General features: G+C 47.9%; 2 protein-coding genes across 3 annotated transcripts in view; one reads left to right on the forward strand and one right to left on the reverse strand.

Moving 5' to 3' along the window:
• IFT140 (intraflagellar transport 140) overlaps nt 1-1,435 on the forward strand; it is a 93,277-nt gene extending 91,842 nt beyond the window's left edge. Inside the window, exon 30 of the mRNA XM_082313566.1 lies at nt 1,230-1,435. Within this exon, the coding sequence (XP_082169692.1) occupies nt 1,230-1,433 (204 nt within the window). The 3' untranslated portion in view covers nt 1,434-1,435. The remainder of the gene's footprint in view (nt 1-1,229) is intronic.
• Nucleotides 1,436-1,589: 154 nt separating this feature from the next.
• On the reverse strand, nt 1,590-21,840 carry TELO2 (telomere maintenance 2; the record flags this gene model as incomplete). 2 transcript variants are annotated; one of them, XM_082313567.1, is made up of 20 exons in its annotated part: nt 1,591-3,228; nt 6,337-6,452; nt 7,099-7,163; nt 7,574-7,673; nt 8,512-8,603; nt 9,331-9,501; nt 10,064-10,135; nt 11,150-11,266; nt 12,306-12,397; nt 12,697-12,782; nt 13,408-13,518; nt 14,572-14,660; nt 15,440-15,576; nt 16,862-17,003; nt 17,916-17,984; nt 18,781-18,883; nt 19,274-19,421; nt 20,100-20,168; nt 20,737-21,014; nt 21,554-21,840. In XM_082313567.1, 20 exons carry the CDS (start codon nt 21,838-21,840, stop codon nt 3,125-3,127), a joined length of 2,448 nt encoding a protein of 815 aa, XP_082169693.1. In that variant the 3' UTR covers nt 1,591-3,124. The 2 variants fall into 2 exon arrangements, with proteins under 2 accessions (XP_082169694.1, XP_082169693.1); XM_082313568.1 differs by lacking the exon at nt 21,554-21,840 and having other exon boundaries at nt 1,590-3,228; nt 20,122-20,168; nt 20,737-20,836.
• Between the last annotated feature and the right edge of the window lie 283 nt (nt 21,841-22,123).

Consider the following 22,123-nt stretch of genomic DNA (forward strand, 5'->3'; position numbering starts at 1 on the left):
AAGTGTAAGGATGCCAAGTGCTCGTTTCTCCAGCTGTGCTGATGAACCTTACTTTTAACATGTTGTGGTGACAGTGCTTCAGCTATTGGGAGGCTGTAACACCAGCCTTTGAGACCCCTTCTTTTTTAAACTGAAAAAGGTAGAATTGATACAAGTCACTATGAAAGGTCATCAAGGCGGAGGTACTTAATGCCCTCTTTGCCTCAGTCTTCAATGGTAAGACCAGTTGTTCTCCAGGTACCCAGCCCCCTGAGCTGGAGGACAGAGACAGGGAGCAGAATGAAGCCCCCATAAGCCAAGAGGAAATGGCCAGACCTGCTGCACCGCTTAGGCACGCACAAGTCTGTGGGGCCGAATGGGATCCACCCAAGGGTGCTGAGGGAGCTGGCGGAGGTGCTCACCGAGCCCCTCTCCATCATCTGTCAGCAGTCCTGGCTAACTGGGGAGGTCCCAGTTGACTGGAAGTCAGCAAACGTGACACCCCTCTACAAGAAGGGTCGGAAGGAGGATCCTGGGAACTACAGGCCTGTTGGCCTGACCTCGGTGCTGCGGAAGGTCATGGAGCAGGTCATCCTGAGTGCCATCACACGGCACATGCGGGACAACCAGGGGATCAGGCTCAGCCAGCATGGGTTTATGAAAGGCAGGTCCTGCTTGACCGACCTGATCCTTCTATGACAAGGTGACCCGCTGGGTGGGTGAGGAAAAGGCTGTGGATGGTGTCTACCTGGACTTTAGTAAGGCCTTTGACACCGTTTCCCACAGCATTCTCCTGGAGAAACTGGCTGCTCATGGCTTAGAGGGGCTTTTGCTGGATAAAAACCTGGCTGGCGGCCGAGCCCAGAGAGGGGTGGTGAATGGAGTCACATCCAGTTGGTGGCCGGTCACCAGTGGTGTCCCCAGGGCTCAGTGCTGGGGCCGGTCCTGTTTAATATCTTTAGCAACGATCCGGACGAGGGTGTGTATGTGGTGCTTGGGGACATGGGTTAGTGGTGGAGGTGGCAGTGCTGGGTTAATGGTTGGACTTGATGATCGTAAGGGTCTTTTCCAACCTTAACGATTCTATGATAGCAAAGGCTACAACTCCCAGCTAAGTGTTAGCATCCTTCAACGCTGAGCGCCTGTCAGGAGCTCAGCCACACAGTAACGGTGGGTGCTTTGCACTGTTTTGCTGGGGCTCATATAAGCAGTACACCTCCCCTAACGACGATCTCTGCGCGTTACTTCAGGCTTACCGCTATCTGGAAGAGATGCAGAAAAGAATTCCACCCGCGAACCTGACCTACTACGTGACGCAGCAGACCATTGAGGCAGTTCACCGAGGAGCAGGCGTTCCTGTAAGCCGAACCCTGCTTCCAGAGCAAACCTGCCACAGCAGCGTGGAGAACAGAGAGGTGGAGGAAGAAGTGGCTGATGAAGCGGAGGACCCTTGACAACTTGCACTTACCAAACGCCAAGCTGACTTTAATACTAGGTCATTTATTCTGTCCTCATTAGGGGTTGTATATCCGTCAACACACTGCTGCGATAAGGCTTATTGGTTATTACCAAGAAATTTATTTTTCCTGCTTGACTGTACAAGCAACAGTATTGAAGTTAATACATTATCTCAAACACTACCTACAAATGATTCACATGTATATCCTGTAATGAAGCTATTTTTAGTATTTTAATAAATTTGAGGGGAAAAAAAAAAAAAACCAAGAGCTGCATATTGTAACTTCAGGCCTTTTTCTGAGTACAGAAAAGAGCTGAGTAACTAAGGTGGAAACTCCTGAGTTAACAAAATTTTCAAGTACAACTTTGATCTAAGTCAGCTGAGGTGCTGACTTGTCATTCCCTGGAAGTCAGAACTTCTGAAAACAATCTCTGCCGCGTTTGGGCAGGAGCCTGGGTAAAAGTCAAACTGCTCCCTGACTGCGGAATGACGGGAGACTCCCCCCAACGCAACGCTTGCATTTCAGTACATCACGGGGCCCTGCAGGCTGGAGCTACCATTTACAGACATCTGGGCTGAACCTCAGAATCACGGAATGGCGGGGTTGGAAGGGCCCTCTGGTCCCCTCCTCCCTGCTCCGGCAGGGTCGCTCCGAGGCACTGAAGCTTCTTTGTGAAGCTGCTTTTCCAAACACTGCAGCTGGGTCAGGCTACTCTGTGCTAGTCAGATTTTAGGATGCAAATTTCTTCCCTGGCACAAGTAGGACCATGAGAAGTGAAGCCCAGCGTACGCAGCCAAGGTTTTGCTCATCTTTAAGCCCGTTTGTTACCCTGCCCCACAAAGGTGTAGTTATAAAGTCACGGTCATACACGTCATACCAACCAGCCCTTCTGCTTAGAGTGAATTTTCTTTCTTTTTCCTGTTTTGCGACTTGCTTCAAAACTTGGGGTGAATATGAAGTTTTTAAATTGCACACTTTCAGGGGAAAAGGGGGGAGGGATGGGGGATGGATTTTTACGGCCAAGAATCTGGATGTTAGTTATCCTTTAAGAGAAACTTATCTCTGTACTAAGATTATACAAAGAGAATTCCTGCTTTGTTCCTTCCCAACCACAGCACAGCTCTAGCTCAAGCCTTTCAGGTTTGGCACAGTTTCAGAACTTCAGTGTAGCTATTCCGTTGTCGGCGGTGTCATTCCCCACACCGCCCAGCCCTTCGCGCAGCAGACCAACAGCTATTCCACCGAACGCGGGCTGCTGGAAGGAGGGGGAGCCTTTGTCATGGATGTGTCATAGACTCGGCCCCGGGAGGTAAGCAGCCCTCTCCAGCCCTCCTGTTTTTCTGACAAGAAGTCTGCTATGAGATCTTCCCTGTATTTTTAGCAGAGCGCTCAAACCTGCCAAGGTTATAAATAGCTGCGGGTGGGGGCTGGGGCGGTGTGGGGAGGATGGCAGCGCTCGCCTACCTTCCTGCATCTGTACACGCCGTACCGGATAGCAGTAGCTCACTAAATTGGCCTCCACTACAAAGTCCAGATGTCAAGTCAGGTTCGCTGGCTTACAGCTCTGCACCCTTCCCCCTTCTTCCTCTTCTCCAGCCAGGTGACTGCTGGAGCGGCCCCAGCCGTGCCTACATGCACTCAGCTGGCAAGAGGATGAGGTAAAGGTCACTTCTTTTACCCTTCAGCTAGGAAGGGGCAGTTTGGAGTTTCTTTTTCAGGTTCTCCATTAGTAGCAAGTTCTGCAAGGCCAGCCTCCTGCAGTCCCCATCTGGATCTTTCTCCACCACATCTGTAAAAGAAGAAGCCACTGTTAGTTGGAAAAATGGGGAAAACTGCCCTTCACCTAACACTTCTCTACTGTTCCATTGGCCGTCACAGAACAGCACTAAATGCAGCGAAGTCTGGGCTGGACATCGGCACTTGCAGGAATTACGTTAGACCAGAAGGCAAAGATGTGCAAACTTGATCATCTTGAGCAGTATGAGTTTAGCTGAGCCCTGACTGTCGCGTGCGGTAATGCTCGGTTCATGCTTGTAGCAGAAACGAGTAGTCAGTCGGGTTGAAACACTACAGAAACTGTCTGACCTTGCATGCCACGGGATAACCTCCATGCCAGAATTCATACTTGTGCCCTTGAGCTACACACGACCTTTATACAGCTGATCCACTAGCGTGAACGCAGTTTGCAGTTAGGAATCCACTTACTCGAAAGCCTGAAGTCGCCATTCTGCCAATTCCTGCAATCTGAACAAATGCTCAGTGCTCCCTCCTGAAATCTGTGCTCACGCTGCCCTTCAGATGGGGGAAGAAAGAGGCAGGCCCCAAGTTTCAACACATTCTCCATTCCGAGAGGAATCTTCTGATAAACTAGTCGGTCTTTCACACTTCATGCAGCAAGTAAGGGAGGGCATGAAGCTGCTTCCAGCAGCTGTTATTTCAGGGGCCCTTAATGGGCCTGCAAAGTAAAAACCAGGATGCACGCAGGATGTCTGAGCAGGGGGAGCATGGAAGAGCAGGGAGCCTGTGCAAGGATATCCTGTACGCACAAGCAGTGTGCTCGGAGCCCCGGACTGTCAGCCCAAACACATGACTCATTCAGATGGAGTAGGGCTATTTATAACCTCGGGGCGAGCTTCACAATGGTGTTGCCATACTCCCTCTACAGAAGGCAAAAAGGAGGAGGTTCCAAGCCCAGAAGCTGAGATGCCGCTGTTGGCACTGTTTCTAATTGCCATGAGCATGGATCTTGAACTGCTGCCACCGAACGGGAGGCGCAGGGCACCAGAGATTCATTCAGGTCCTTACATAAACCAAACTTACCTCTGACACAGCTCTGCAGCACTTGCGAGGGGTGGGGAATTCCCTCAAAGGCAGCTGCTGAGGAATCAAAGGAACTGTTTCCTAGAAATGTTTAGGTATTCCCTCCCTCCCCCGGGAAAGATTCGGCTCCTCAACAGCAGGCCCAGCATGGCATTAAGGGCAATGACAGACAAGTACAAGGTGGATCCCAGCCTCTCTCCCCAGCACAAACGTCCCAAAGCATCCGCTAAGTAGACAGTACTGTGACAGTGACTGAAGTAGCTTCTCACACCCTGCTGCAAACACTTTCTAACGGGGAACAGCTCTCGTTCCAGCCCAACGGCTGACGGGCAGGAACAGTCCGTCATAGTCACACACGACCAGCAGCAATCTGCATAGGCTGTGCTATAACAACAAACTGGAGCAGATGCGTAGATTGCTGCTAAATGCTCCATGGAGAACATTCTCTAGCCCCCAGTTCCTCATCGTGCTTTAGCCATAGCAAGAGAACCGCAGATGCTCTAAGCTGAAACCCAAAGCGGTGACTTCTCCTGGCCATTAGGCACGGTAGCGGAAGGCCTGCATGCTTGACAGCTCGTCATTTGTTCCAGCTACAGCAGCGCGTCTAATACATGACACCACTTGCAAATCTTGTCTGGAAGAGTCAGGAAGCCACAGCAAGTCCGCTAGCTCAAAACCACGATTCAGTCACAAAAGTAGGCGTCTGGTGCCTGACTTCACCCGTTGGAGCAGCAAGGAGGAGCCCAGTGCCTCCCCGTGACGGCTGTTTTACTGACAATCGCACGACAAAGAGCAAAGGCATAGCCCAAGCAGCTGCTGCGTTTCAGGAAGCAGCTCTAGAAGCACTTTTAAATTGCACTTAAATCATATCTGACCAGACGTGGAGCCGAGTTGTGTTCTTTAAGGTTTCTGAATGGCTCCTACAACAATTTCCCCTTCTCTACGCACAGCTGTGATCTTATCCTGCTCTCATTCCCACCAGGATCTACCAGGCAATTTTCATGGAAAAGCACTACACGTACAGAGATGGCTATTACACTACCTACAGGCATAAAAAGATGCTACCAGCTCTGTCGTCCTCCTTCCAAAAATAACTCAATAAAAACAGATCACGCAGACCCTTGTGCTGAAAATACATTTATAACATTCCTGGAAAGGCTTTACTTGGTAATAGCAGCGTTAACTGCAGAGACAAGCAGATTCCTCGGAGCACACCATGTCATGGGAAAAGCAACATTTTTGGCCCCACAAGGCAGCTCTCTTCCTTTTCAAGGGCACAGAGCTCCACAGCCTGGGAGGATCGGAGGCCAGCTGTGGCAGCGTTGCTTCCTGCGGGAAGCCAACTCGCCAGGAGCGAGAATGGTGAAGGAAGCCAACGCAGGGAGTTGCATGAGGTCCACTCAGAATACAGGGGAGGCTTCAGAGCAACAAAGCACACAGAACGCCATTTCCTCTTGTACTTCCAGCACACGGCGATACCTGACCACCAGTTTGCACAGCTCCAGCCTGCCAGAGCCCACAAACCCGTGTGCTGATGTAAGGTGCGTGGGGTGCAGCATGCAAAGTCATTTGCTGTCTTTCACGGGTCGTTCTTTCCATCAGCAATGGGAAGTCAGGAGATGGGGCCATGCTCCTCTTCCTCCCTAGTTTTAGCACTAATGAAACCCATCTTCTGTGCACGTGGCGTGAACGGGCCATACCAGCCCTGTATGTTACTGCTGGCCAAAGTCACCGCCTGAACGTAACGTGCAATATGACAATTCTTTCTGCAGCTTCACGAGGTGGGTGGTTGGACGCTTAGACAGAGAAAGGGGGCACGTAATATATTTTGGGATTTTTTTGATTGGCCTGTACACAGCTCAGCTTATGCTTCAGATACCTCAGTAACACGCCTCTACAGCACACAGTGCGGTCTGGTCCTTGCCCTGATCTTAGAAGCAAGTGATAAATATGCTTATCATGCAAATCTTTGGTGCACAACACTAGGACATCGCTGCTATCATCACAACTAAAGAGATGCTGCACAAAGACTGCACCACTAACCAGAAAAACACTGGCGTACACCACCACATCCTACCTCCCAGCCAGGACTGCGTCTCCAAAAGCTCTTCTGTCATGTCTTCCAGAAGACGCTCCGCCGGGACGCTGAGGAGCACGGAGGAGATACAGGACAAAAGACCCTGGCGCACATACCTGTCGGAGAAAGACTGAACTGGTTAGAGCCTGAAGCTTCGTGCTCTACCTTGATTTCCTCGCCTCAGGGGTTCTCCAGTTTCAAATGTTTGTGGTTATGACGACTTTTCCCATATTCCTACTGATGAGGAGCGTACTCACGCACCAGCTGGCAGAGTGCCCACATACAGAGCCCCTACCGTACTGTGGGGCAGGGAGTCTAGCACAGGTCCAAGTCCTGGATAAGTCCGAGATCAAAACAGAAATTGGACGTTTACACAATTTTGGCTACACGTCTTAATTTTTTTCCAGGGTTGAATGCTGGAATTGAACCTAAAGTTTTCTAAGCTCCCTGAGTAAACACGGATGAAACTATCACACGGATAGCTGATCAAGAAATTTGTCATGCTCCCTATGGGTAATGACCACCTCCGCACTAGAAGACACTAGCCAAGTTCATACGTTGGCCTGACATTAAAGCAGTGCCTTCATTACATGCTCTTGCAATACTCAGTCGTAAGAACACAAGGCTGGAAGAGAGCATAGAGTTAATGCATTAAATCATGGATATTCTCAGTCAGGCGCTAGTCTTGGACAAAGACAAACCATGGCTGGAGACCGGCTCGCAGCTGATCTTTAAAAATGAAAGCATACAACTACAACTCACGAGTCAGTGTGGAAACGCAGAGCCCAAACAAACTCCAGCAGTGCCTTTCCCATTGCCGTAACTGCCTGCAAAACAGGGTTATGACAGAAACACTGAATACCTTCACATTCACACCACCCTACAGAACTGGACCTTGAGATACACTGCTGTGAAGATCAGGGTTACCATTAACTTTATTTTACAGATAAGGAAACTTAGGCAGTAAAGTGAAATGATGTGCCCAAACTCCCAAAGAAACTGATAGCTTTTCTACCAGAAGAAGCAAAAGACAGTGCAGGGGTGTCTTGAATCCCACGTCTCTCTTCCGACCATTTTTTCCCAGCCCTTTTTGCAACCTCTCAGCACACGCGACTCAAACTTGCTGAGGGTCTAAGTGCAGCGGGCCCCAGAGCACACTGCTGTTTCAGAAGGCACCTCTGAGTTCCCAGGCTGGAAGCCTCTCCTGCTACCTGCAGGCTCGTGCAGCCTTTCTTACCACAGTGTTGACAGCCAAGTACATCAGGATTGCTAAAGTGTGGACCAGTCTTCCAAGGACAAAGTGATCTTCCCCCAGGAGATCAAATGTTGTCAAAGGCCTGCAAGTGCAAGATACACAGTCCTGTAGCAGTGAGAAGGCTGATCCGTGCATCTTTGGAACAGTCAGGGTGGTTATGCAGGGCCAACCGTCCCCCACAAGCCTGAATCCCTACGACAACAGTCATTATACAGTCATTCCCAGTTTAACACAGGCCACAGCTGTTTGCTCTCATCTTTGCTCCCAGACCAGTAACATCCTCTACTCTTACAGCAGGCATCACTTACTCTACCAACAGGCTTTACTTAGAAAGAACTGCATGCAAAAGCTAGCACCACTGCCACACTAGAAACAAACCATTAAGACCGGTATTACAAGAACCTTGATTCTCATGGAATCAATTACTCAGCCTTCCTTAGGTAAGCAAAGACTTAAATGATTGACAATAAACTGTGTCCCGTGTCCTACAACGTGGTCACAAGGACCAGTCCAGGCGACAGGCCCAAACCAGAGACAGAGTTAACTTTGGTTAAAGACTGCAGTCCCAGTTCTGCGGGTTTTTTGTGTGAACCTCCCAAGGTGAAGGGTCAGCCGAGACAACTGGTTTGGTACTGCCAAAATCATCCACCTGTGCACCTGCTGATGGGTTATTCTTCATAACGTACCTTCACTTCTGCAGCGTCTTACATACTCCTGCCCAACAAGACTTCACAGGGTAAGTCCAAGAGACCACAAACCCCTCCTCTCTAAGCTTTATGCACGAGCCAGGAGTCAGCGTGGTGTCACTGGACTCCCGCACAGGTGCCGGGCTTTAGCCTGCTGCTCTGAGGCAAGCAGAACAAGCAGAAAGGTTCGCCCTGGCAGCTGCCAGGCCCACATCCCAAGGTGCTCACACTCACCTGTCAAAGTGCTGAATCAATGGAAAAAAGAAGTGCCCAGCAACAGAATTGAACTCATTTGGGCCAGAAGCCAGTTCCACTTGAGACTGACCCTGTTCAAGAGAAAAATGAAGTCTAGACACAAGATGCAGCACCTGACTCTTCCACTTCACTGGACCGACGGTCAATGGGTGCCTTGCAGCCATCCCCCTGTCAGCCACTGCTTGCTTGTATGCCTATGGCTACTCGTTTCCAGACTGGATGGCTCACTTCTCACTTCAGATCCTCTCACACATCTAAGTATTTCAGTACAATATAGCCCAGTACTGCTGGGTTAGATATAAGAAACAAGAACATGCAATGGATAAAGCAGTTTTGGAAAGCAAGTTCTCCAGGATTGTCCACAGGGGAGTTCTGGGATCTAGGAAACTGGCATCAATTTATCTCCCTGAAAAATAGGAAGGCTGACACAGTCCAGTCCGGAGGCAGCTCGTCTGATGGAGGAGGCTCTGGGATCTGTGAGGTGCAGTCACAGCTCCCTGCAGCGGCCAGACAAGCTCAGAACAAGCACAGGACAGCAATAACTATCCCTCAATGCAAGGCAAGAGTTCAACGTTTATTTTCCTCTCCCTGCCGGGAGAGGACTACAGGAGTTGGTACTCTGCACCGAAAGATTCAGCCAGATACTAAGATAAATTTATTTTTGAAGTTACACAGTCTTTCCTTTGGATTGGGCCCAATTTCATAGGTATTTTTCTCTTTCCGGATAGAGCTACAGCAACTCCTAGTGTTCCTATTTTTCCTGGATTTGACCTTAGTTTGTTTCTGCCCCGGCCTCACCATAGCAAATCTCCGAGTCTTGCTTTTGATCCTCTCATCAACAATTCTTCTCCAGTCCTTAGAGCTGTCACTTCCAGGAAGGAGCTGGATACAAGGTTTTTGGGCACCAGAATGCTTGGTCTTCCCATGGGATTTGGGATAGGACAATTCCTGAGCTGCCAAAACCAATACCTAGATGAAAAAGAGGGAGGTTCTGTTAAAAAGGGGTAATCGCTGTACTAGGCAACAACAACAGTTACCTGCACCCAATCTGACAGGAACAGCAAGGCAGAAAGGCACAACAGGTTTAGAATGAAGAACAGCAAGGTAACCGACCCCCGAACCACCAACTGGCTCCGAGGCACTGACCCCGCTTGGTCACTGAGCCCTGAAACAGAAGAGTGGCTCCTTCAGACACAGTAAGTGAAATGATGTAGGAGCCGTCACAAGCAGATCACTGCCTTTCACAAAGTGAAGATGTAACAGACTGATGACGTGTTAGGAAACAGCGGCTTCTCCGAGGCAAATGACCATCGTATGTGTTGCATTCTGTGGGGCAGGACCGCTGTATAATTGGAGCGTAGCACGGTTATGAACAAGAGGGGAATGCCAGGCACAAATACTAAGGTAAGAGATTTCCATGCCTCTGCCTCCTCCTACGAGGAATAAAAGGCAACCCCGTTACATCTCAGGGAAACAGCACTGGTGCAAAAAAGACACAAGGAAAGTGGGAAGCGAAGAGAAGAGCACTTACATCGAGAATGTCCATGCGCTGACGAAGACTGTAGTTCAGAGAGTAGAACTGGGAGGTCAAGTACTTTGCTACCTGTGCAGAAAAATCAAGGCAGAATGAACACAAACCCAGGCTGGAAACAGCCTTCCCACTAATTCTAGAAGCACTGCATTTCAGGAGGAGTCCTGCTTTCTGTTAGTTAACAATGAGCCTCCAAGAGAAGGGAAGAGACACGCTGTGCAAACAGGTGAAACTCAGACCCCTCCACTTCTAGATTCTCCCAAAGGAAGTAAATGACAAACGGGACTTGGCCATTCTTCTCCCCCTCCCATGCCGAGGTACCCAAACAACTGCCACGGCAGCTTTGGCACTTCAAAGGAGACCTTACTGCAGCCTTTCAATACTTAAAGGGGGCTTATGAGAAAGACGGAGAGAGACTTTTTACCAGGGCCTGTACTGACAGGACAAGGGGTAAAGGTTTTAAACTGACAGAGTTTAACTGACTGATCTAGATTGGACATAAGGAAGAAATTCTTTGCTATGAGGATGGTGAGAGACCGGAACAGGTTACCCAGAGAAGCTGTGGATGCCCCATCATAAGAAGTGTTCAAGGCCAGGTCGGATGGGGCTTTGAGCAACCTCCTCCAGTGAATGATGTCCCTGCCCACAGCAGCGGGGGTGGAAGTAGATGATCTTTAAAAGTCCCTTGCAACCCAAACCATTCTGTGATTCTACGATTACAACCACCAGCCAAGTCGTCTTCTGCAGAAGCCCTTTGTGCCGCAGCTTCCCTCTATGTGAAACAATCTCCCCTTCAGCGCAATAAGTCCTCATCTAATTTGCCTTGTCAGGTATACTCATACTAACAGCATCCAAACAGTTCCTCCAGTCCATTACAGCTCTGACAGAGTTTTCTCTTTCCTCTTGTTCCAGTCATCTATTGCAGATTTTTCAGTACATAGCCCCTCTCTGTATAAATGCTGTAGACATGAACTAGCTATTCTACCACACTGATAGCTGCTTCTATCAAGCTAGCAAGAGACTTCAGCTGCTTAGGTTTTTGCCTGTGTCTCAACTGGAAAAAGGAAAGCAATAAGAGGAACTCACAGGTATTGGATCTGTGGTTAAAACAGCTACTTGAGCTCTCTGACGGAGCTCCACAAAGCCTTCAATACAGGTCTTCTCCTCCAGATGCAATAGTATTTTTGCCAGCTCCACGCTAACCTGCTCAAAATATGAAAAAAGGAATCAAATCCCTGCAGGTGCTTTTTTTTTTTTTCCTCACAGGATTTACACAGCATTTCTAATGCCTGAGCAAAGACAACGAGGGTATGGAATATAGGCAACACGTCCATTACTTAGGGGGGAGAGAAAACACATTAAGCTAAATGCCATCCAGAGATTTCTCAAAACACTGAACAAACCCTTATGCCAACTTCTCTGTCCCCATTCACTTTGGCTTTTTGGACAAGTGGTGGCATCATGACAGAGGAGGACTTGTCACTGTAACTGATGGGTTAAAGGGTACAGTACCGCACCCAGAGCCCATCCAGCTCAGGGACATGTCTGATGAGCAGCAGATTGTGCATTGTTTACCAGACTACACCCCCTCCCCTTCTCCGCTGGCAGAGGCCTGTCTCTCTGCCACATTCAGGTGTTCCCTCACAAGTGGTGGTGAGCACTCATCGCACCGGCGACCTTGTCCCAAGTTCCTCTCACCTGAGCTTTTCATCTTGAGCAGTACAATCCAACTGCTCCCTCAGGAGGACGTTATACTTGTACAAGCAAATAGGGAAAGTCCATTTGATTTTATACCCCTTTTTGTGGGGGAACAACAATTAAATTAAATTTCTATTCAAAACCAATTAAATCCAAAATTAAAATCAATTGGTCTGTGGAATTTGTGGCTGCTCTGTAAACTGCACTTCTAATGTTTTTTCCGCCCAGCACAAAGCATGGAGCTTCCTCTGCTTCCTCACGTTACTGGCAAGCTCTGCTTGCAATGCGTTTCATTTTCAGCGTTGGAGCTGCTAAATGCCATACTGTTGCCAGCACCTTTGCCTGCTTCTTTGTTCCTTTGTGCTCTGTAGCCTCACCTCCAAAGCAACTATTTCCTTTTATTTCCCTTCCCAAGCTGAAAGCTTTAAATCCAGGTACATGTTAGCCTAGCCTGCTGCCCTGTTGGCATGTTTAGTCTCCTCACGAGGGCAAAGGGATAATCCTGTATCACAGCCCACCGGTAACTCAGCTCGTACTACTTCACCTCTCTTGTTGCTGCTGGATTCTTTCGAACCAAGCTCTCAAGAGCCTTGACTGTAGCTTCCCATTTGTCCAGATCTTCAGATCCTGTCAGGACTGAAGGTAATCAAAAGACAAACAAAAGCTATTAACAGAATGGTTGTGCTTGGGTACATACCCCCAACTTTCCTCGGCCAATAGTTTGTCTTGTTATAGGCAGGTATCACTGACCCAGCGCATGACCAGCATTAGGAACTAAACTGAAATTACTCAGAAATTACAGCTCAACACTTTAGCTCAGATTACTGAAATCCTACAGCTTCTTCAAATTAGTTCAGAAAAAAATAACCCTACGCAGAGATCACTCTCCCAAACCCAGTAAAAAACAGATAAAGACACAGCCCCAAATCTCCTACCTTCAATACAGTCTCGGATATACACAGGAGCCTTAGTCTTCAGTTCTTTATCCTCTGACATGTCATAAGGGATGAGGTCATCATCACTGTAAAAGAAATAAAGGCAGGAGTTAGTCTACGGGGTATAGAGGTTCTTCCTTTCCCCAGCTATAGACACAAACAGGAAAGAACCAGCACATACACTGCCGGAACACCATCACTCTTGCATCACCCAGCAGCGCTGCTGAAGCCTGGCCTGAAAGGGTTCCTTAGGAAGTTGTATGAATCACTCTGAAGCTCAGTGACAGAGCACTTCTGTGACGAGATCCGGGACTGGATCTCCTGGTCAAGTGCAGGATGGAGCCAGGTGACCAAGAGACCAGAAGCTGATTCTTGACATTTCTTTATATATTGCTAAAGTGACAGAATAAGGCAGGTCCACTATTAAAATGGGTAGATATATCCGTAATTCCAGGAAACAAGTATCTAAGTCAAATGGAGTAAAATCAATGGTTGTACACGATGTGAGCTTTGCTTAAATTATTGACTAACATACTTGTGTGCAATTTCCTACGCAAAGTCCTATTCTGCTGCATACCACTCAGCTGAACAAGGTCAGAAAGCATAAGATTTGCCAAGAAATGCAGCTACCAACAGCTCCCTTCTCCCCACGTCTGCTCTTAAGAACCTGCCATTTCTCTTCCATTTCCTACCAGTTTCTTGCCCCCGTACCTGTCAAGCTCAGCATCTGACCCCTCATCTGGCACCACAGGGGCTGCCGTATGCGACTTCTTGTTACTTTCCAATACCAATGGCAGTGCAGCATCTGCTTTCTCATTCCTGCTGTGAGGAACAAGAAGTATTAAAACCAATAAAGTAACAGTCCCTATTCACAAGCAAGAAACTACCCACACCATCAACCCTTGCTGCTTAAACAGAATGGCAGATAATTATTTCTCCTGCAGTCTCCCACCTAGCTTGGATGACAAAGGAACAAAGTCCTGGGAAGGAGAATGGGGTGGGGGGAGAAGCAAAGCAGAATCTCTTAACAGAAGAGCAATGGATAACAAAAATTAAGCTAGCTAATTTGCTCTGTTCCCCCTGCACTAACTTGTACCTAGGACTGCTAAGGAAAGACTTATCTGTGGTAAGTGGGTCACGCTGGCCTGCACCATATTTGAAGCTGTGACTGAAACTGAACAAATGGGGAAGAAACATCTTTAACCTAAATTCATCATTAGTGGGATGACTATAACAATGGAGAATTTTTTTTCTGTCTCTGTACCCATTTCTGTGGACTTTGGCATTGTCCTTTCATCTCTCTAGTTCTCAAATGCTGTCACAATCAGTTGTTTATGCTGATTATGCCCCTAAAATGGGAGCAATAAATCCTCTGGGTTTCACTGGAGTGCTAGACGGCTTCATTTGCTAATAACACGAAGTGCTTCGTTCATCTGCTGATAAAACTAAGTGCTTCAAAAAGCCTCAGCAGATGCTATTAAAGTTAAAAGCACCAAAACCCCCAGTCTTTAGACTGACAGATATGCTAGATTTTTGCCATGGATGAACGGGTGGGGGGCATATGGCCCAAATGCCAGATTTCCTAGGTGTGAACAGAAAGGCCCATTTGATTCTACCCAGGGGCACATAAGACCCCTAGAAATTGCAGCATGGTTTCACCATGCGCAGCTATCAAACAAGCAATTTTAATACATACTACCATCTGAGTTATGAATTTAACATAACTACACTGCATTGTAAGAATAAGGTGCATTATACTGCTTAAGAATATGTACGACATCTTCAATACTGTATACAGTTCTAGCGTGTAACTCAAAAAAAGGTATGGAGATGGGCAAAAAGATGGCATGGAGATGAACAGTAGCAATATCTTACTCATCATCTGGAAGGCTGGGGACAACACAGAATGGTGGAGTCTGCACCAGAAGGGACTTCAGTTGTCTTGCTTCATCATCTTCTTCGTACTAGACATTCAGAAAAATGGTTACTGCACTCTGTTTGACTACAAATGGGCCCAGCAGTCAACATTTGACCCTTCTGCTGTGTGCAAATGAAGACTGATTCACGAGCAGATGGACCCACACAAACCCCATTTGCTTCAATCACTGTGCTGCCAGCAGTAATGTATTTATGCTGTATAGCAATCGGTGCCATAGGTAATCTCTGGCCATATAGTTAATGGTAGTATCTGATCACACCTTGCCTGAATGTTATTTACAATCTTTAAAACATTTAATAAATGGCAATGTGACATGAGGGATGACGCAGGTTTTTAAAGAATTAATGTGATTTAATCACATAATTCTTATAAACTCTACTGGAAATAGCAGAGCGTATTTCCTCACGTCAGTCTTGAAACTCTCAACTCAGAGCAGGTCTTCCCACCACGTCAGGGACTGAATGTTCACCACTGGTTTAGGTTTGAAGTTTCCTCTCCACTTCCATGGGTCAGATTCCGATTCCCTCATGCAATACAATAATCCTCTAGCAGTCCTTTATTATCATCAGTTTACCCTGAACTTTACCATCAGATTACACTCTTAAGGTCACTCTCAGCCACGTGGCTATTTTCTATAGAATTGTTTTTTGTAAACAGATATCCTCTCTTTTTGAAAGTGTTGCTGTCTCTTCTTATTTTCAGATAAGTGTTAGAACTTGCTATAATGCCCTGGATCACCTGGTTTAAAGCTTTTATTTCCTCTAAGCCCTGCACACCAGACATAAATTTCATTATAACCTTCACCTGAAACTTCAGGACAGGCCCATCAGTGTTTATTTTTGAACTAATGCTCTCTGCCACGATCATTCCCAGGCGCCGTATTTGTGGCAGATTGCTGTCCAAGTGGCATTTCACGCCCTCCATCATGCTTGTGAGAAGCTCTGAAAAAAAACAAACCGTGCACGAAACAGTGACAGAAACAAACATCCATCTTTATGCCAGCTCCCTGAGAGGGCACCTTTAGCCACTCACCACCTAGTAATGGGCAGAAAGATAGAAAGGGCCCATGCAACTGTGACTTCTCTTTCCGCAATAGCGGTATCGACCTTCAGCACCAACATGATAAAAGCATGCTCTTTCATGGGGTACAAAGTCAACAAAACATTGCAAGATATCCTAAATTTGGAATATTTCAGTTTTCACTGAAACAAAAAAGCATGGTAAGTCAAGTCAATCTTTAGCTGGTTTTTAGAGTGCTTCAAAGCCACTTAAGTGAAATGCCATGTTTTGAGGAAGCTACAAATTCTGACCAGTACAACAATCATGGAGGGAGAAACTTCCCTCACCACCTAGAGAAGCTGAAACACGCAGATAACACCAGTATTTCTCAGCCCAGAGAATGACGGTTGCCAGCTACCAGGCAGGCTTACTGCTGTTTGACTGACCTCCTTCAACTCAGAAAAGCTTATCTTTGCAACCGCTGTCAGATAAGAAACAGATTATAAAACTACAGTACTGTTGGTAAATAGCAGGTCACTTATTCACCTAAAGAAGAATTAGTTCTAGAATGAAACAGATGAACAGCTCTGGTAAGTCAACCTTCTCGCCCCCAAAAGCCATACACACAGGGAAGTAAGTCTGGGCATTGGACTGACTTTGTTTTTATTGCAACAGAAACAGAAATTTTAGACCAGGGCCCCAGTGTGCTACCCACTGTACGAGTACAGAATAGGAGGTCCTTGCCGGGAACTCACTACCACTACTCACCTCACACTGAGGGGAGCAGAATGACACGGAGGAATGCACATGGGTGGTCAGAGCCCGATCAAACAGCTTTTTATCCTTGGTGTACTTTCCCCTGTCCCCTTTGAAGCCTTACTCATGCTCCAACAGTAAGCCTATAAATTGCAAATCACACCATCCTTCTAACCAGTCCCAGAGTCAATCCTGATTTTCCTGCAACAAAACTTAAGGGTTCCTAAACCACTGTTCAGGTAAGAACGTTAGTTCAGAGATATGGTTCTCCAATTTTATAATTTAAATCTATGCACTTGGAACGATATAGTATCAGTGCTAAAGAAAAAGAGGATTCCAGGAGGCTACCCTGTTTGCCAAGATGAAGATGGGGCAATTTTCTTTATTCATAGATGAGAATAAGATGTTTTTCTACTCACAGTCAGACCTTCTGTTAAACAAATCTAACTCTTCCTTCTCCCACTGCCTCACCTTGCCTGCAGCTCTCGATTTCAGGCTCCTTCAGGTGGGAGAGGCAGATAAGGATGGCCTTGCTAATATACTGCTGCTGCTCAGGTGGGGAGTGTTTCACAGCACTGCTGCTGCCCCAGGTCTCCAAGAGTTCTTGCAGCACCTGAATCAGAAAACTCAAGTTGGCTTGAAATGGATCTTTTCTACACACAAGTAATCTTCTTTTTGAAGCACATTTTTTAATATATTCTGATGGCCCTTTGGTCTTCATGCTTCCCAGTGAACTTTACATTCCCTACAAACAGAGCTAACTTTGTATTTCAGGGGCCTAAATGTACAGTGTTTGACCAACTGAGAACTCCACACCACCTTCATTTAATATATTGTTAAATATAATGGGGTTTTTTTATTTAAAAGTTATATTATATGCAGAGCAGTATGTATTACTGTCAAAAACAGTATGATATTACACGGTTTTATATGTTTTTAGTTCAATCTTATATAGGTGCCCAGTACTTCCAGATAACAGAATAACAGAACATGTAACTAGTGAAAAAAAAAAATTGACAAAACAGTAGAGATTTCCAGAGATACAAATTTCCTAGAAGTTCCATCACACTGCTGACATGGAATGGGAAAATATCTGCATCCCCACTGAGGAAAAGGTAGCTGAGAGAGATTCTGAAGCATCATCATTTGGCACACAGACAGCTCTCAACCAGCTTCATGACTTGCTGCCATCTGCCCAGCCACACAAACAGGGGATGACAGAGGGAGCTGAGAAGGATGGAGGACATGGGGCATCTGTCGGAATCCAAGCCTCCTTAGTTTTGCTACTTGGAAGACAATTTACCAATTACATACGAAAAACTAATGCCAGCAGTGCAGAAAGTCTTCGATTTGTATATCACAATTTACTTGTGATATGGTAGGGCTTCCCTCACTCTTGTGAACAGTAAAAAAAGTGTCTTAGAGAAGTACCAAATTGTGAACCCCACAGACACACGTACACGCACACGCACACAGTAGAATGTTTTCCATCAGATACCTCACCAACAACGTTACTTAACCTTACTTTGATCAATAAGGCGCGCCGAAGGCTATCCAGGGACAGGTAGCCAAGGAGGTTCTGCAGCACTGCAGTCTGCAACAAAAACCATGAGTCTTGCTTTAACTGGGCATAAAGTTGTCATCCAGCAATGACAAATGTGTATTTTTACTATGCTAAAGTTTTCATTCTGAGGGACTGGTTGACAACATTCAGAGACAGAAAAGTAAGCAAATTTCAAAAAAACAATCAAACACACAGATGCAGTTGCTGATGAAATATATGGAAAAACAAGGCAGGAATACAGTACAGTATTTTTACCGTCAAAACCGGATCAGCACAGTCCCAGGCAACCATGGAACACAGAAAGTCTAGAGAACATCTCTCACAACATCACAAGCCACAGAACACTTCCTAACACCTTGCGACAAACTCGGATGCACAGGAAAAAAAAGAAAAACAACCAGTCCTTATCTCATCTCTTCAATCTAATTCTTATCGCTGAGGGTGGGTCATAGCTTCTTCAGTCTCTTCTGTCAGATTCTAAATTAACTAGATGTCTCCAGCTCCCCAGAACACTGAAATTATGTGCAAATAACCACTTGGTTCCAGAAAAAGAGTACAGTAATTCTGCTAATCACCTTCAACCCTGAGAGAGCACATGAATCCCATGACTTCAAAGCAACCATTAACCTCTCCCTCATCACTACGTTCAGCTGAGGGGACGTAAGTAAACAGCTGCACAGCTCAGGTACATGTGGAGAGACTGAGGGCTGATTTCAGAATGAAGAGTTAAATCTTACTCAAGAAGACCTGGAGTTCAGCTAAAAAACACGTTGGCACTTGGGAAAAACAGGCGTTACTACACCGCTGTTCAACGCAGAGTCCTTACCGTGTGGCAATACTGCAAGAGCAGCACCTTCTGTGTCACCACAAACTGAGCTTTCTTGTTTTTCACTACCAGGTTCCCCAGCAACCTAGACAAGGTATCTGCCCTAGCAAGACAGGTCGATAGCACAACATTAGGAATCCATGTAATTACTGTCATGCTGCTACTAATCATAGGAAATTCTGTGAGCAGCTATTTGCAACAAAGTCTCTAAAACACCTCTAAACTTTAAGAGTGAGTCAGTAATTGCAAAGAATGTTTTCACTTGTTTTTTCACTGCACATCATGATGCACATCTTTAAAGAATGGTGCAGGTTCTACCTGAGAGGGAACAATCAGGTACTTTACCCCCAGAGTCTCTCAGGAAACGGCACTGTAAGAAACCACCTACACAAACACACACACACATCAGCATCTTTCAGAAACTGATTCTGCAAGTATTTGTGAAAAAATTCCAGCTTTTGCTCTGAATCAGGGAGAAAAGGAGAGTTCTTACCCCGGTGCTCTCTGAACAAAACCAAGGACCACTGCTTCCATCCAGCGGTCTGGCACACATTCAACCAATCGCCAGCATATTCTTTGCCAGATGCAGTCTGACTTGGTGAGGTCGGTCAGGCGGGGTACCAAAACGCTCAGAATTTCCTCTGAAGTGGAAGAGAAAACAGGTAAATACCCCAGATGGGCAGAACCGGTGCAATGGTACTCAAGGTCAGCCTGCAAATTTCAAGATCCTTACAAGACTAAGAAATAGAACGTACAGTTTGCAGTTCTAAATTGTTCCTGTGGTAAGAACTAACCTAAGTGGCCTAAGGAACTTGCAAGTATTCCTCATCACAGTAAATAGCTAGAAAATCTTTCCTCTTCTTCCCCAGCCCTGTTAACTACTTCTGCATTCAGTGGCTTCAAAGTCCTAAGCAAAGCCAGACTGAAGGCACTCACATGAGAGGGTTATTACACATGGGCAGCGATTTATGCTGGTATTTACAAGGCACTTTCAGACCACTGGATGAAAAGCACTAGAAGAACATTTAATAGTTATGCCCCAAATGGCAGGATGGAAAGGTTATCCTCATCAGTTTTTGAGAGGAGAACAGATCACATTCACGTGGGCTGACAGAAAAGCATCGACACCTCTCAGATACGTAGTTGAGTAGCCTCAGAAGGCAGAGAGCAGCCTGTACAGTCCAACTCGCAAAACCCACAAAGCATTAATTGGTCAGTCTCCCACTCCCTCTGTTGATCACCATCATAGTCATCCTTCTGTACTAAATACAGTAAAACAGACTTGCCCCCTCCCCAAAATAGTATTGGAAACCACTCACTCTGTCTCCCATGAACGCATACCTTCCCCAGGACGTGAGAAACAAAAGAGATTGAGCAATCCAAGCCACCTGGGATAAAACAGACACAAGCTTAACAAGAGCATCACCAGCATCCTCCAAACAACCTTCACAAGGAGGTGCACACACTTCTACAAGTGCTGAAGCCTAAAACCACAGATTAACTTTTTCTTTTCGAGCATCATCTCTTCCTCCCTCCACCACCTGCCTTCAGGCACAAAACGGCACTCTATTATTTTCACACAGCGAGAGTCAGATGACTAAAGTAGCTCCGTCCCACTTTAACACAACGGTAACAAAGCCACTGGTTCATTCAGCGCCATTTAAATCTTCCCTACAGTTACTTCAGCACAGACCAAGTGACCACAATTAAGCTTTGGCAACAGGCACTATTTAACAGCTTGCAGGATCGCAGCTTTCAGTGGGATTTTAAAAGGCCTTGGCCATCTTCCTCATTCCTGGTACTTTATGCTTTTAAGGACAATAAACTTGAGCCTGAAGGATCACCGTGAGGCTCTGCAATACCCGTTATCTGTATTTCAAGCACCAGCCGGGGGGTCCACGCACAAAACACTTCCTCAGAAGCGCCGTCTCTATAGCAGTCCTCCTGCAATCTTACCTCTTAGAGAATCGGAGATCTTCTGCAGCACCTGGATAATTGCACCACCCAAGAGAGGAAAGTAGTTCTGTGGGAAAAACACTGGCGGGTTTTTCCCCTGGAGTTTATTGCTCACATGATCAGGCAAACATACGATCTTGTTGAGCAGGGCCTCTTGCAGCTCAGGTGAGCCAGCCTGCGCTGGCTGCTGGCAGACCTCCCACATCAGAGCTGAAATCCGTCCCTCCTGCAGGAACTGCTCCAGCACCTCAGCCACCTCCCTCGGATGCAAGCCAGGGCTGGAAGAAAGTAACCGGAGTAAGTCCCTGCCCCTTTTAACTGGTAAAAAAAGATGTGCACGCTATTGTTTTGCCGTTGTGGTCTCACCACTACAACAATGCCGCTCAATCACGCAGAATTTTAATCAAAATCAAAGCAATTTTAATCTCTTTGTATCTCTACAGTTTCCTTGGCTGTTAACGTTTCAGGACAGTCAATAAGCATAACTGAAGACAGTTTTGTGACCTCTGTGGAAAACATCAGCACTGCACGTGGGTTTTGAAAGGAAAGGACTGAGGGGCCGGAGGGCAGGGCAAGGCCCACGCTGGCTCATCCCCCTCCCCTGCACACTTATCCCCCGTCACGCCACAGGTGGGGCAGCCTCAGACCCCTCCTTTGCGCTCCGAGACACCCCCCGAGGGGACGAGCCCCTGCCAGCTCCCCCGGCCACCGCGCCGGCCGGCACCCGCCTCCGCCCGCCTCCCACCGGGAAGCCAGCCCGGAGCCCCGGCCGGGCCCGCGGGAGCCGCCCGCCCGCCGCGGCCCAAGCCGGACTGACCCCGGCGAGGCCAGGGCCTCCAGCAGGACGCAGAGGGCGAGGCCGGGCGGGCCCTGCAGGAAGCAGCTCTGCCACACGCCCTCGGGCCGCGCCGCGCGGGGCGCCCGGGCCAGGCTCCGCAGGAAGGCGCCGAAGAGCGCCCGCTCCCGCTCCCCGAGGGCGGCCGGGCCCCCCGCCGCCGCCAGAGCGGCCGGCACCGCGCCCAGCGCCGCCGCCGCCCCGTCCCCGTCCCGCCCCAGCGCCGCCGCGGCCTCCCGCAGGCCGCGCTCCAGCGCCGCCGCCGCCATGGCGCTGACGGGAGCGAGGCGGCCACCCCGCTTCCGCCCGCCCGCGGCGGCAGCCAATCGGCGGCGCCTGCCCGCGTGACGCGGAGAAAAGCACCGCCCGCGCGGGTCTTAAAGAGACAGCAGCCCTCGGCGGGGGGGGGGGGGGCGGGGGGGGCAGGCCCTCCGGCTCCGCCGCCGGGCGGGAGCGCGGCGCCGGTCTCGCCGCACAAACCGCCGGTGCGGGGGGCTGCCGGCCCCACCGCTGCTGCGCAGGGCGAGGGGCTGGAGAAGGGAGCAAGGCAGC

Source organism: Platalea leucorodia (assembly GCF_965183815.1).
Source record: "Platalea leucorodia genome assembly, chromosome: 5".
NCBI classification, from domain to species: domain Eukaryota; kingdom Metazoa; phylum Chordata; class Aves; order Pelecaniformes; family Threskiornithidae; genus Platalea; species Platalea leucorodia.